Consider the following 14,602-nt stretch of genomic DNA (forward strand, 5'->3'; position numbering starts at 1 on the left):
GAGGTTACACACGACTCTAGAGATGGCTCTGCCGAGCGAGCCTTATGGAACAGCAGCTGCGGGCCTGCTTTAGTCACAGGACTCACCGCCAGAAAAACGCCGTTAGATCGCTCTGTCCATCCCAACCTCCCACACAGCTGGTGTGGGTCTGTCTGTCCTGCCTGTACATGCCTTGTGCATGTCTGTATTTCCTCAGCCCTCTTCCTCCCAGCTGGTGCGGCTGTCTGTTTTGACCTCTCCTGCCTCTTCCCACATGCCACCTCATGTGTTTCTGTCTTTCCTGACCCCCCTATCTCTCAGATGGTGTGGATCAGTCTGTCTTGACTCCCCCATATCCCAGCTCATGGTGGTCTGTCTGTCCCAACCTGCCTCTCCCACCACCAGGACAGAGCTGTTCCCTCTTGTGTTAGCAGGTTTCCAATTTTTAGTGTTGTCTCTATTATGCAAACCAGGAATAAAAGTAAGGTCTGAATCTAAAATGTTGATCATCCTCTAAGCAGTTTTACTAACTGGCTTCTTTCCTTCTTTCTCTCTCTCTCACCACACAGGGGGGTACCTACAGGCAAGGCACCCAAAGGATAGAGGGTCAGACATCTGGGCAAAATGTGTGTGTGAAGCTTCAACCTCTGCTGAACTGTGCCTGTTCGAAGGGTGAACATAGGATCGCAGCCCGCTGTGTGTCAGTCCAGCACTTCCGTCTTTTCTTCAGTGCTAAAGCCACTTTGATCGGAGATTTGGAGGAAGATGAGAGCAGTGGCAACTGGTGCCACCCAGAGGGGCAAGGAGGAGGCACGTGGGAGGATAGCAATAAAGATTTAGGTGGGGACAGCACATCTCCGGAGTGCTACCACGAGTCCCCTGTGGGTGAGAGCTGAGCACAGTCTAGGTGTTCAGACTGACCTGTTACATAAATGGAACCACCTATATTGAGAATGCTCTGAAAATGCTGTTAATGCATCACCACCCTCGCAGACATACAAGCTGTGATCTATCTATCTATCTATCTATCTATCTATCTATCTATCTATCTATCTATCTATCTATCTATCTATCTATCCTCATATATGCATCTATCTGTTGTGAGCAAGACACGAGAAGTCATTCTTCCGCTCTACTCTGCGCTGATTAGGCCTCAATTGGAATATGGTGTCCAGTTCTAGGCACCACATTTCAAGAAAGATGTGGAGAACTAGGAGACAGTCCAGACAAGAGCAAGAAGAATGATTAAAGGTCTAGAGAACATGAGCTATGAAGAAAGACTGAAAGAATTGGGCTTGTTTAGCTTGGAAAGGAGAAGACTGAGAGAGGTGTCTAAAAGGGTGTCACAAGAAGGAGGGAGTAAAATTGTTCTCCTTAGCCTCTGAGGATAGGACAAGAAGCAATGGGCTTAAAGTGCAGCAAGGGAGGTTTAGGTTGGACATTAGGAAAAACTTTCTACCTGTCAGGGTGGTTAAACACTGAAATAAGTTGCCTAGGGAAGTTGTAGAATCTCCATCTCTGAAGATATTTAAGAGCAGGTTGGCTAGATATCTCTCAGGGATGATCTAGATGGTGCTTGGTCCTGTCATGTGGGCAGGGGACTGGACTTGATGACCTCTTGATGTCTCTTCCAGTTCTAGTGTTCTATGATTCTATGATTCTATACGCATCTATCTATCTGTGTATCTATCTATCTATCTATTTCTGCTCCAGAGAGCTGACAATCTAAGTAACATTTATTGAATGAAACACACTGTTATTGTTCGTATGTTATTGTTCGTAATGGTCAGGGCTCGACAAATCAGTGAATCTACTCGCCCATGGTGAGTAGATTTCAGCTGGTCGCCCCGTTCACCGGCAGCGCGCGCATGCACAATGCGGGTCTGGCGCATGCGCAGTGCGGGGCTGGCGAGTAGATTTCGCTGCGGTTTGTCAAGCCCTGGTAATGGTGATAGCCCAGCTTCACAGACAGGCTCCGGGACACACTCCTCCTGCAATCTCCCTGCTCCCCTTTGGGAGATAGATTCTTATGAGTTTTAGCCAGCAGCTGCCAAGAGCACAGTGGAGAGAGGACCAAAGCCACATCCAAAGGCTCTCCAGTTCCCTCTCTTCCTTCTTTACTTTAGTGACTCGGTGGTGTGCATGCAGCTGCTTGGGATGGATGTTGGGAATGAATGTGCAACACCCAGAGAAACTCCCACAGCCAGACCCAGCTGTGGTTCAGCTCTGTGCCATATTGCTCCAAAGCAGACAGCACCCAAATGAGGCCAAAAGGAAAAAGGAGAAATGCTGCCTGGGCACAGGCTGACCCAGGAGCCTTTCTCTGGTGCAGAGCTGTGCTCTGATCCTGTTTCATTCACAAGTGAAGAAAAGATGGAAGAGAGCAAGAAGGGTGAGACTCCAGCCCTGCCAATGCCTCCCCGTGGACCTGCAGCTGCCGCCCCTCAAGCCTGATATGCAAAAGCCCTGGATGTGTTTCTCCTGGTACCTCAGCCAGGTTGGCATCCAAGTTTGCTGGTGTGCTACCCAGCCCTGCCCACTGCTGAGCTGCGCCCCATTTGTATTCATAGAGCTACTAAAAATAAAAAGTGACTCATATAAGCCACTGGGTTAAACTGAGCACTGAGTAAGTCTGATTACTAAGGCTAATGGAGGAACATGCAATGACGGGACGGGCGCAGCCGCCCGACGCCTTGCCAGCTGCCACCAAGTGTGACATCAGTGTTGTATTTCTGGTTTCTATCCTTTCTGTTCGGGCGCCTTCCTTTTCTCCTTCTTCCAGTGGGTTTGGCTATATGTGCTGGGCTGACACCTTCCCAATGGCGCTGCTGGGAACTTCCTCCTGACAGTGCCCTTCCCCTGGTCTGCAGACTTGTGCTCTGATAGGCTGGTCACCAGACGTCTCCACACAGACACTTGACTCTCCGTCGGCAACCCCAAGGGAAGGGCGTCCGTCTGTTACAGGTGGCCGTCTGTCACCTCGGCTGGGTGATGAGGGGGTTTTCCAACACACCTTGCTTAGGAATGGAGAGGTAGCTTGTCCGCTCCTTGGGGCGGGGACAGTGGTTTTGTTCTGTGGCTGTACCGCACCTAGCGTGGTGGCGTCTTGGCCCATGACTGGGCCACCTAGATAATAACAGGGAGCAGGCAGCCCTGTCTTTGAACTTCACTGGCTCCAAGTCTGCGCTCACCTACAGCAGCTGTTGTAAATTCCATTGATGACAACAGAATCACCTCTGCTCTCTCTGAGCTAGTGGACACAATGGCCACATCCCGTGCTCTTGCCTCTGTTCGGTCCAGGAGGAACCATTTTCCTCCCAGCTCCGGGATGTAGCTACAGTCAATCCGCAGTCAATCCTGCGGCTGGCTCTTGGCAAGAGGGACAGCAGGCAAAGGGGGCAGCAACAGCCCAGGTTGTAAGTGTCTCCTTGGATTATTTATCATGTAAACAAGAAAGATGTGATGTTGGAGCACCTGCTGCTCTGTGCCTCGGAGACTTGGAGCCTTCAAGGCATCTCCAGTTTCAGGCCACAAGGGTCGTATATGGGGACTAACCCATTCAGGACTTTAAATACGGATCTGGGCCAAATTCAGCCCCCAAATAGCTGAGGCCCGTCTATCGTAGGCATTTCCATTGCATCAATCCCTGTGATACTGGAACCCTGACATTGGAGAAAGGCCAGGGATCATTTTAGCTCATTAGTATTTAGTGGCTCAGTTTGGAGTGGGCAGCGTGGCGGGGGCAGGGAGAAATGTCCACACTATTTAGCACATACACACAGAACTTTACACCTGCTGAGTGATGAAGCGCCTCTGGAAATCAAGCTCCCTTGGATTTTGTGAAACAGAGAACGACTCCTGAAGAGGTGAATGGGAGAATGGTCTTGCTGCTTCCCACAACATGCCCCAGGGCCTAGCACAGTTCGGACCCCTGGGCTAATCAAGCCCTGGTGGAGGCTAGAACATTCGTTGCAACAATGTATCACCCTAAGTACCCAACGGTCTGTTTGGATTCCAGTCTAGATGTGTGTGGTATGTGGGGTACTGGACAAAAATGCAACCCTGTGTAAAGCATTTCCCAGCATGAGCTAATTAATCGTCGCGGGGGAGGGGGTGTGGGGGTGCTCAAGCCCCTGAGGTCCTGGTAGGCAGGTTGGTGTTATTAACCCCATTTTGCAGATGGGAAGAGTGACTCATAATGAGGGGCGAGGCCACAGAACACATCATTGCTCAGAGATGGGATCAGAGCCTCAGAACTGCTGGCACCCAGTCCTGCATTCAGCACCTAGTACGTGCCCTCCCCTTAGTGAACACCTCATCCGGGCTGGCTTGAGCCATTCCTGTGCCCCGGGCAGCGGGTGCGCGATGCATGCGCGGCTCCACCCCTGGGTGCACAGCACATGCGCGGTTCCCCCCCCCCCCCCCCCGGTGCACTGTGCCCCATAGCACTGCCATTAGGTGCCACGCGGCTGCGCGGCGCCCCTTAGAGCTGCTATCAGGCGCCCCCTATAGGTCAGCGCCCTGGGCAGCTGCCCGGCTAGCCTCCGCCTTAATCCAGCCCTGCACTTCATGTAACTCTGCCTAGGCAGTGTTTCCATTCGCTCACCTTCCCTGGAACCCCCTTCAGCCTATGCCTCCCAGTCCCAGTCCTGCAGCCTCTCCCATTCCACTTCACTGCCTGGCACACCCAGGCCCCGGGAGCAGGGAATCCTAGCCCTCTGGCTTCCAATCCAGCAGGACAGCACATTTTGCTTTCTGGAGCCTTAAACTCAGCCATCCAATAGCTGCAGCCCCTCCCTGTCTGCAGACTGTGGCTAGTACCCAGCAGGAATGCAGCGAGGCCCTTTCCCTCATCCTCCTGGCTGAGCGTCCCTCGGCCTGTGTGTCTATTTCGGTCCGTATCTTTGTCACGCACCTCCCTACGGAATTCACCCGATTAAAACGTTACGATCTGCAGCCCTCTCACTCTGAGAGGCAGCAAGCACACAGACGGTCCCTTCCCCGACAGACTATGGCCGAGCGGACTCTCCCCCATGCCTACCCTATGAGCACGGAGTACGAATTCGCCAACCCCAGCAAGATCTATGACCAGAACTTCGGGGAAGGTAAGAAAGAGTCTGGGCTTCTCCTCTGGCTACACTTCCCCATTCCTGCTGCTTTTGCTCACTCCTACTGCAGGGGACTGTCCAGAGTCATCCCCTGGGACATCACTTCCTGCAGACACAAGGTGAAGGAACTAGGGGTTCTGGGGGCGTTGCTGCACCCTCTGGTTTGAAGTAGATTCCATTACATAAAGGATTTACAATTTGATTCACTGACTCTCAGCACCTCCACTATACAAGCTATTCCAACAACCCTGCAGGGACACACAAGTGTGTGTGTGGGGGGCAAGGAATCAAGAAAACTGAGGGCCCGGGAAGGGGCAGAAGGCATCAGGAGAAGCCTCATTAGGAGCCAGGAGCCATCATGCTCTTGATCTTTCTCCTACTTCATTCCATGCTTCATTCCCACTTTCCTTGCCTCTCCCTTCCCTTTCACTATTCATGCACCACCAGCACCCGAGGAACAAAATCTTCCCCTTTGAGCTGGTCTGCAGGGCGGAGGAAGGGCCTCTGGTTGGCCTCAAAAGCAAACCCATGTGCAGGGGCGGATATACGGCAGGGCGAGCGGGGCGGCCGCCCCAGGCCCCGCGCTTAAGAAAGCCCCGCGCATGCGCCGTGGCAAAGGGGGGCCCTGCGGAATTATGCTGCCCGGGGCCCCGCAAAACGGTCATCTGCCCCTGCCCATGTGGCACCGCCCAGGCCAAAGGGGTTCTGTGTAGTTACCAGAGCAGGGTCTCGCTCTTTTATTGCAAAGTGGCACCTGAAAATGGTTAGGAAAAACTAGTCCTGTTGCTCCTTAATTAGCTGAAAGGCTGCTTAGCCAGCAAGCCCCCCTGGCCCTCGCCTGGTGATGCAGCAGCTGCTGCAGACCTTAGCAGCAGGGAAACTTCCCGTTGCCCACTGTTCGGGAACAGCCATGGCAGAATCTGTGTGGCAGGAGCTGGAGCTTTTGAAAGGGCTGGGGGTGGTGGGGACTTTGCAGCCACTGTCAGCCCAGTGAAAAGCTGAGCTGGTGGGTTCTGGACAAAGCAGGAGCAGCAGCAGCCAGACGGGAAAGAATGCAGGAGGCAGCAGAACCATTCACCGGGCTCAACGTGCCAGCACAACAGTGTGAAAAGGCCAAAGCCCCAAGAGCAGCCGGGTGTCATTTTCACACAAAGGGGTTTAGTTTTTCCTGTCAGTTTCTCTGCACTCAGCCTTTTCCACCGCCAGCTCTGGCTGTGGGCTACTCTCCTTGCAGCACCCACCCCACCCATCACAACTCTCTCTCATGGGCTTCTCCTAGCTTAAACCCCCTGATGAATGTCAGTCTCCGGCACAGCTGATGGCTGCAGCTGGTGCGTGGCATGGAGGTGGCACTCAGTGCAGTATATTGCATGCAGTATTTCAGTGACACATGTGTGAGCAAAGCTCATAGACTCATAGACTTTAAGGTCAGAAGGGACCATTATGATCATCTGGTGACTCGGTTTCCCTTGTTCCACAGGAATTGTGGGTTTGCACCGAGTCCACACAGCTGCCTGCCAAGTCCCAGACTCTGTCAGTCCTACTAATATTCCCCTTTTGGGCTCGCTGGTGCTCTCTTCCACCCCAGGAGGCTGAGCAACCCTGTGTTCTTCATTCTGTCTCTTTCAGGTTTATCCCCTGAAGAGATTTTAGCCCCCACCTTGTATCATGGGTACTACATCAGGCCTCGGATCAATAAGCAGCTGGACCGAGGGATCTCGGAGATCAACCTCAATGAGCACAAATTCCAAGTGTTTCTGGATGTCTGTCACTTCCTGCCCGACGAGATCACTGTCCGCACCGTGGACAACCTGCTGGAGGTGACCGCTCAGCACTCCCAGAAAGCTGACCGCCATGGCTTCGTCTCCCGGGAATTCACCAGGACATACATCCTCCCACTGGATGTTGACCCCCTGCGAGTTAAAGCCACGCTGTCCCATGATGGTATCTTGAGTGTAGAGGCTCCCCGAACGGGGGGGGAGGTGAAGGCCAGAATCAAGGATGTGAAAATAACTCACCAAGAACTGCCGCCAGCTATGGAAGAAAATCTGGATGAAAGCAAGGGACAGACTGAGCCCTAAACCCCCCTGGGGCTGTGCTTCAATTGTGGAGAGATGTGATTGGGCAAGATCCCTATTTCTCAGCACCAGTGCTTGGCTTTGGGGGAAGACCACTGTCTGGAAAAATGGTGCTAGAGCTGAAGAGAGAGAGCATGTGGGGAGGGGGTGGGCGTAACTGAAGGTTCTTCCCAGCTCAAGCACTGCTCAGAGGAAGATGGTATATGCTGCCATCTCTGCTGTTATCCAGAAATAGCATGGGGTCCGTTGCTGCCATAAACTGTTGTGCTGTGTTGCTGTGGGCTGTTACCCAGCTCTGCTGTGTTCCACCCCAAAGTGGGCTGCATTTCAGTGGTGGGTGGAGTAAACCAGGGCATCATTTTTAAAACTGTCACTAACATTTGTGGAGAGTTTTGGGGGCGGAAGGGGCCGTAAGTACAGTATGTAAAAACAACAATAGTAAATCTGGCTCTAGTCTCCTCTCATTTGCTTTGAATACCAATTGCTCACATCGTCGTTATTCTGCCGTGAAGAATCTGGATAACTCCTTAGCCTTTCCTAATGCAATGAACCAGGAAATAGTTCTGGGCAAGGTATATTATGGCACCAGATGATGTAGAGTTCATTGGGAGTTCACTTGTGAAACCAACATCAGTGCCAACCCCGAGAGTGACTAACCCCAGGGAATCACATTCACAGCAACTGGGTGTGTTTTGCAACCATTATACCAGTCCCTTTTGGGTTCCCAGAATAGATCTGGTGCTGTAGCCCTTGCAGGAAGTGTCAGGGATGTGATGGCTTCCAGTAAGTAGGCACAGACTAAAATATGCCAGGGGATCATTATAAAAAATAAACACTCATCTCCAGGGTTGGCTTTAGGGGTTCTGCTGAGCTAGGCAAGCTAGCCAATGTGCTCATCTGCCCTATTTGTTTCGGTCCCTGGGAAGTTGTGCCCACCCAGACCCATCCTACATCCTTTGGGGGAAGTGAGCTTGGAATGTTTCAAGGTCCTGTGCACTGTTGAAGATACAGAGGTCAATTCGGTGAAATTAAATCAGGGATGGATCTGGCCGTAGGTCTCTCTTCTGTAGCCACCTGCTTGATTAACCCAATGCTACAGAACACCAGGGGAAAGTCTCCTAACTCTAATGGTGTCAGCAGTAGGATTGTGTGTGTTACTCAGACTGCTGCAGCTGCTGCTCGGGCTGGCTATGGGAAGTCAGCAGATTGCAAACTCATTCTTCTTCTGAGCCAATGAAGGCAATGAGGTGCTGTGCAGCAGCGAAAGGAACTTACAATTTCCCACAGGTACTGTCCTATTGCAACCCGAGTCCCTGCCAGCTCTTTAAATAGCTCCCTGCTGGCAGGGACTCGGGCTCTTGCTGGAGCTGCACACCAGGGTGCACCCGCTTCCTTTTACCTCTGGTGCTGTGTCATTGACCAAATATGGGGCCTCTGGCACATCCCGATGTGGGGATATAAATCCTTCCCTGACATGGCAGAGAGTGAAGATTCCAAGACACTGGGGGAGCTGCAGGATTCGTAAGTCCCTCCTTTGCATTCCTTCATAGGGCCTGATTCTCAGGTACATGAAAGCCCCAGGGCATTGATCTGGAAAATAAAAGAGGCCAGGAATAGCACCCAATGAATGCCCCTGTGCGGAGGGACTGCAGGCAGGGCATGAAGACTGCCAGGCAAGTCCAGAGTCCAGCTAGAGTGCACTGCCGTATTGCTAGTCTGTTTTCCAGGGTCCTAGTGAGTTATGGGGATTCGAGTGAAATTCTGAGCAGCCTTTGGGCTGCTGTAATGGACAATGGGCCCTCGCTGACCTCAGAACACAGGGAGCCCAGAGGGGATAGTTTGCTATTCTATGCCTGCCCCAAGTTCAGGAAAAAAAGCACTGAGAGTCAATCTTGGTCTTTATGATTTAGGAACAGCCATTCTCAGTGCAGTGAGGCCGGGCGATCACTCACCAGCTCTGATGTGCACCCCTGGTTGTCAGTGACTGAATGTGGCTACCATGAATCAGGAAGCTCTTAGTCCAATGGCGTAATCTTCCTATCTCAAAAACCAACCAGCAATACTAGTATTAATCTCCTGGCTGTCACTCCCAGCAGATGCCATAGAAGCAATAATGAACCATGGACTGTGTCTTTATAGGTGCTCTCTCCTGGGCAAGGGTGATGTGCATTGACAGGGAAGTGTACAGGCAGTCCCCGAGTTACACGGATCCGACTTATGTCGGATCCGCAGTTACGAACGGGGCTTTTCTCGCCCTGGAGGACTGGAGCGGCAGGACGCCCAGATGCGCTGCAGTCCCGCCGCCCCCGTCCTCCGGGGCGAGAAAAGCTGCTCCACGTCTCCCTGGTCTGCTGAGGGGGGGAACCCCCCCCCCAGCAGACCAGAGAGACGCGGAGCAAAGCCTTGGAGCACGCCCGCAGCGGGACAGCCCGGGTGCCCGGGCTGTTCTGCTGCGGGCGTGCTCCGCGGCTTTGCTCCCGGTCTCCCTGGTCTGCAGGGAGACCGGGAGCAAAGCCTTGGAGCGCGCCCGCAGCGGGACAGCCAGGGCGCGCCTGGGCTGTCCCGCTGCGGGCGTGCTCCAAGGCTTTGCTCCCCGTCTCCCTGGTCAGACCAGGAAGACGGAGCAAAGCCGTGGAGGTCGCGGGAGGTCCCGCCACCCGCGTCTCCCTGGTCTGCTGGTGGGGGGGGGGTGCAGCTAGTGCTCCTCAGCGCTACTGTACCAACCGGGCAGCACCCCAGCATGGAAAAATACCAGGTTAAAAATGGATTCCAGTATCAGGTGGTATGGTCACATGTTTTACTAACAGAAACCATCACTTGGGTTTACAGGACAAAAGAAGGTTGTTTACAAGTCATTGAGTTGATCACCAAGCCATTAGGCTTCAGAGCACCAGTAATGGCTCTTTATTAGCACATTTGACATTATAAAGAGTTTCATATTCATGTTTCCGACTTTACATATTAGAATGATACATGAGCCAAAACAGGATACACAGATCCAGCAGATTGTAATATTGAAATTGATAGATTAGAAGAGGTATTTTAAAGCTATTTTTAAAAGGTATTTTTGAGTTATTCATAAGCCAATTTTCACGAAGCATAGAGAGGGCACATCACACTCAGTATTAATGACAAGAAGTAAAGGGCCCCTGCATTAACAGGAGTGTTGTGAGCAAGACATGAGAAGTCATTCGTCTGCTCTACTCTGCACTGATTAGGCCTCAGTCGGAGGGCTGTGCCCAATTCTGGGCACCACATTTCAAGAAAGATGTGAAGAAATTGGAGAAGGTCCAGAGAAGAGTAACAAAAATGTTTAAAGGTCTAGAAAACATGAGCTCTGAGGGAAGACTGATGGAATTGGGCTTTAGTTTAGAAAAGAGAAGACTGAGGGGGACATGATAGCAATCTTCGAGTATCTAAGAGGGTGTTATAAGAAAAGGGAGTAAAATTGTTTTCATTTGCCTCTGAGGATAGGACAAGAAGCAATGGGCTTAAATTGCAGCAAGGGTGGTTTAGGGTAGGACATTAGGAAAAACTTCCTACCTGTCAGGGTGGCTAAACACTGGAATAAATTGCCCAGGGAGGTTGTTGGAATCTCCATCTCTGGGGATATTTAAGAGTAGGTTAGACAGACATCTATCAGGGATGATATAAACAGTGCTTGGTCCTGCCGCGAGGGCAGGAGACTGGACTCAATAACCTCTCAAGGTCCCTTCCAGTTCTAGTGTTCTGTGAGTCTATGATTTAACAGCGATAACCACATCAGGGTGTTTGGGTATGGCGAGATGTACATTGGGTTGGGCACAGTAAAGACAGATGCTCATATACAAATAGGCCATGGGTGGGCAAAAAGGCCTCAGAGGGCCAGATCCGGCCTGCCAAGTGGGTGGATCTGGCCTGAGGAGGCCCTGCTGCTCCCCCGCCCGCAAGGCCAATCAGGGCCTGGGGACGAGGGAGCGCACGAAGCTTCCGTCCGCCCTACCAGGAGCATGTGGTGCTTTGAAGCGCCGTGTGCTGCTTGCAGGGCAGGGGGGAGAGCAGAGGAGGCTTCGCGTGCTCCCTTGCCCCCAGGCCAATCAGGGTCTGGGGGCGGGGGAGCTGCGTGAAGCTTCCTTCACCCTTCCCCGGCCCTGCGAGGAGCTCGCGTATCCTTGCAGGGCGGGAGGAGGCTTCCAGCGCTCCCCTGCCCCTAGGCCCTGATTGGCCTGGGGGTGAGGGAGTGTGCCAAGCCTCTTCCAGGGCATGGGTGCCTAGTGGGAAGGGGGAGCAAAGGGGCTCTCTCACCCCCAGACCAGTTATGGTCTAGGGGTGGGGTAGCTCCACCCATTCCTGTTTAGGCCCTGCCCCTTCCAGGATGCCTTGGGGCTATTTCAAAAAATGTTTAAGTGGCTCCCAGGCAAAAATGATTGCCCACCCCTGCAATAGGCAATGAGCGCGCTATAAAACCCAAGATTGATAGTCAAATGTACCCAGACTTGTTATGAACCAGGATCCGTGCAGAGGTTATTTATTCAATATTTTCCATGGCAATGAGTTTAAAAGAGAAATACCAGGAAGTCCTGTTAATTGGCTATTTGCTGGCATATGGCTAGCCCCCAAGAGTTGACAGAACCTCCATTAAAGAAATAATTTTATTTTCTGAAATTGTAGTTTAAACTCACTGGTCTACACTAGGACTTCAGTCTAAAATAACCCCCCAATATTGAATTTGTAAGTGATGTGTCCACACTACCAAGCCCATTACTCCAGAATAAGGAGCCACGGAATTGGACCTCTGTATTCCTGCTTTTCATGAGGAATAACAGTATTCCTGAACTTGTAAGTCTGAAATACCATTATTGTGGACACTCCAGTGCCACTGATTCAAAGTAATTGGCCTCTAAGAGGCCTCCCACGGCTCTCCAGAGTGCTTCTTGGAGCTCTGAGTCTGAGGTAGCACGTCTACATTAATGGAGCCTGCCTCTGACTATATTCGATTCTCCCCCGTAGTGAGGACACGGAAGTTTGAATTTGTAAAATAGCAAATTCGAAATAATCTCCTCGTGTAGACATGGCCACTTTCCACAGCTCTCAAGAAAGAAAGGTCATGACTCCCCCATCTTGCGTAGGTGAGGTAAGCAAGGTGAGTGAGCAACAAGACCTTACAGTGAGTGGGAGAGGGAACCCTCTGGAGTGACCAGACAATCTAGTCGCCTACACTGACAGGGAAACAGAATGAAAGCCCTTGATTGTCTCTGATGCAGCAGAAAGTGCAGGTTGCACAGAGTGAAGGAGTTTTGTGATTAAAGGGGCTGTGCTCTAACAGGACTAGACAGTGATAGAAATGTAGCCGTATTAGTCTGGTGTAGCTGAAGCAAAATACAGGACTATGTAGCACTTTAAAGACTAACAAGATGGTTTAATAGGTGATGAGCTTTCATGGGCCAGACCCACTTCCTCAGATCAAATAGTGGAAGAAAATAGTCACAACCATATATACCAAAGGATACAATTTAAAAAAAGGAACACATATGAAAAGGACAAATCAAATTTCAGAACAGAAGGGTGATGCGGGGGGGGGGCGGAAGGTAAATGTCTGTGAGCTAATGATATTAGAGGTGATAATTGGGGAAGCTATCTTTGTAATGGGTAAGATAACTAGAGTCTTTGTTGAGACCCCCGCTCAAAGTGTCAAATTTTAGCATGAATAACAGTTCAGAGGATTCCCTTTCAAGTGCAGTTTTAAAAGGCTTTTGAAGCAGGATGCAGGTAATTAAGTCGTTGAGACAATGTCCTTTCTGGTTGAAATGGCAAGAAACTGTTTTTTCTTTGTGATCCTGTCTAATATCTGTTTTGTGGGCATTGATCCTTTGGCGAAGTGTCTGAGTCGTTTGTCCAATGTACATAGCAGACGGACACTTTCGGCACATGATAACATAAATTATATTTCTGGATGCGCAGGAATATGTAGGACTAGGCAGCATTTTCATTGCGGGTCAAACTAATTCTCCTTCCAAAGAAGAAATTACTGAACCAGTTCTGAGCTATTTTTTTGGATGCTGTCTAGATTGTTCTATGTCTGCACAATGACTGGTGCACTGATGTGTTACCACAGTACAAATAGTATAATAATAATAATTAATGGATAACTCTGTTCCTCCTCCCTCTTTCTTTGTCTCTTGTAGCTCTAATAGTCAGGATATAGTTCTCTGTTGCTGGGCACCAGCAGGCCTCTCCAATGCCAATTTCACTCCTTGTTACCAAGCCAAATTCCCTTCCAAGTTTCAGACCTTACTAAAACAACTGCCCTGAACACTGATGCTGGGCGGCGAGGCTGACGCTGACTGGTGTGAGGCAGCTGATTATGTCTGTGGATTCTTGCTACCTAAGCACAAAATAGCACAATCACGTTGCTAAGCTGGAGTGCTGGAACCCAAGCTCCCTTTTATTCCGCAGACAGAGGATAAAAAGGGAATATGGAGTGGCAGCCAAGTGCTTCCCAGAGCAGCCAGTGTTTTCAATGGCTTTCTGTTTCTCTGGCAGAACTCAAACCAACAGCCTCAGTGTTTGTCCAGAGCGGCTGATGGAAGCAGATTCTCAACCAGTTTTTTTGTTTTGTTTTGTTTTTCAGGAAGGGAACAAAGCCGGAGATAACTCTGAAATAAAAACAGGCTCGCTGACTAAATAAACAGAAGGATCAGTGTCTGTAGTATGCCCAGCGATCCACAAAGTCTGTGCTGTTGACAAGGGATGAGCAAAATGCTGAGTGCTACTCAACCAGTGGGGCTTTGGTCTCTGCAAAATACAGCCATGCTGGGCTCCAGAATTCAGCCCGGTTTTCCTGCTTTCCTCAGCCAGATGTCAGAGTGAAAGAGACTGCAGGTGTAACTCCCTGATCCGTGTAAAGTATGCACAAAGAATGTGGGTTGGTACAGCTTGTAGCTTGTGAGCTTGGTTCTTCAGCTCAGTGTGTGGGAAGACTCCTGCTCTGAGCTCTGGAGGACCCTGATAAGTCCTTGGGGAATCAGCCACAGTGGTGGAAGGTACAGAAGTTCCACAAGATGGGGACCTCAGCAATGTTCCCTGTTGGGCAGCCACCCAGGAGAGAATCAAATGCCACCCAGCTGTTTAGCAGAGCGCCCACAGCAGGCTGCAGGTGTTTCTACTGTACATCCGCACATGCCTCAGTGCACAGAACAAAATTTATTCCACACATGCATGGAAAAAATTAGAGGGAACATTGGACCTCACCACATATCTCTGCAGAAATGCACTTAGAGCTAAGGATGTTAAGAAGCGGATAATTCACTAATCGTGTAGTCGATGCAACTTGTATTGACTACACATTTAGTCGATAAGGGGAAGCACTCGCTACCACCGCTGTGACTCTGCAGTTTAAATGTAGTAGGAGCCGGGTGTGCAGGCAGCCTGGCTCATACTACATTTAAACTGCAAAGC

The 14,602-nt window shown here is 50.8% G+C and overlaps 1 protein-coding gene across 1 annotated transcript; it reads left to right on the forward strand.

Annotated features, from left to right (window-relative positions):
- Positions 1–4,903: 4,903 nt before the first annotated feature.
- On the forward strand, positions 4,904–7,627 carry HSPB2 (heat shock protein family B (small) member 2). The gene is made up of 2 exons (XM_006111207.4): positions 4,904–5,084; positions 6,717–7,627. The coding sequence occupies exons 1-2, from the start codon at positions 4,991–4,993 to the stop codon at positions 7,166–7,168; spliced, it is 546 nt and encodes a 181-aa protein (XP_006111269.2). The 5' UTR covers positions 4,904–4,990; the 3' UTR covers positions 7,169–7,627.
- Positions 7,628–14,602: the final 6,975 nt, after the last annotated feature.

This window comes from Pelodiscus sinensis, chromosome 26 (assembly GCF_049634645.1).
Source record: "Pelodiscus sinensis isolate JC-2024 chromosome 26, ASM4963464v1, whole genome shotgun sequence".
Taxonomy (NCBI): domain Eukaryota; kingdom Metazoa; phylum Chordata; order Testudines; family Trionychidae; genus Pelodiscus; species Pelodiscus sinensis.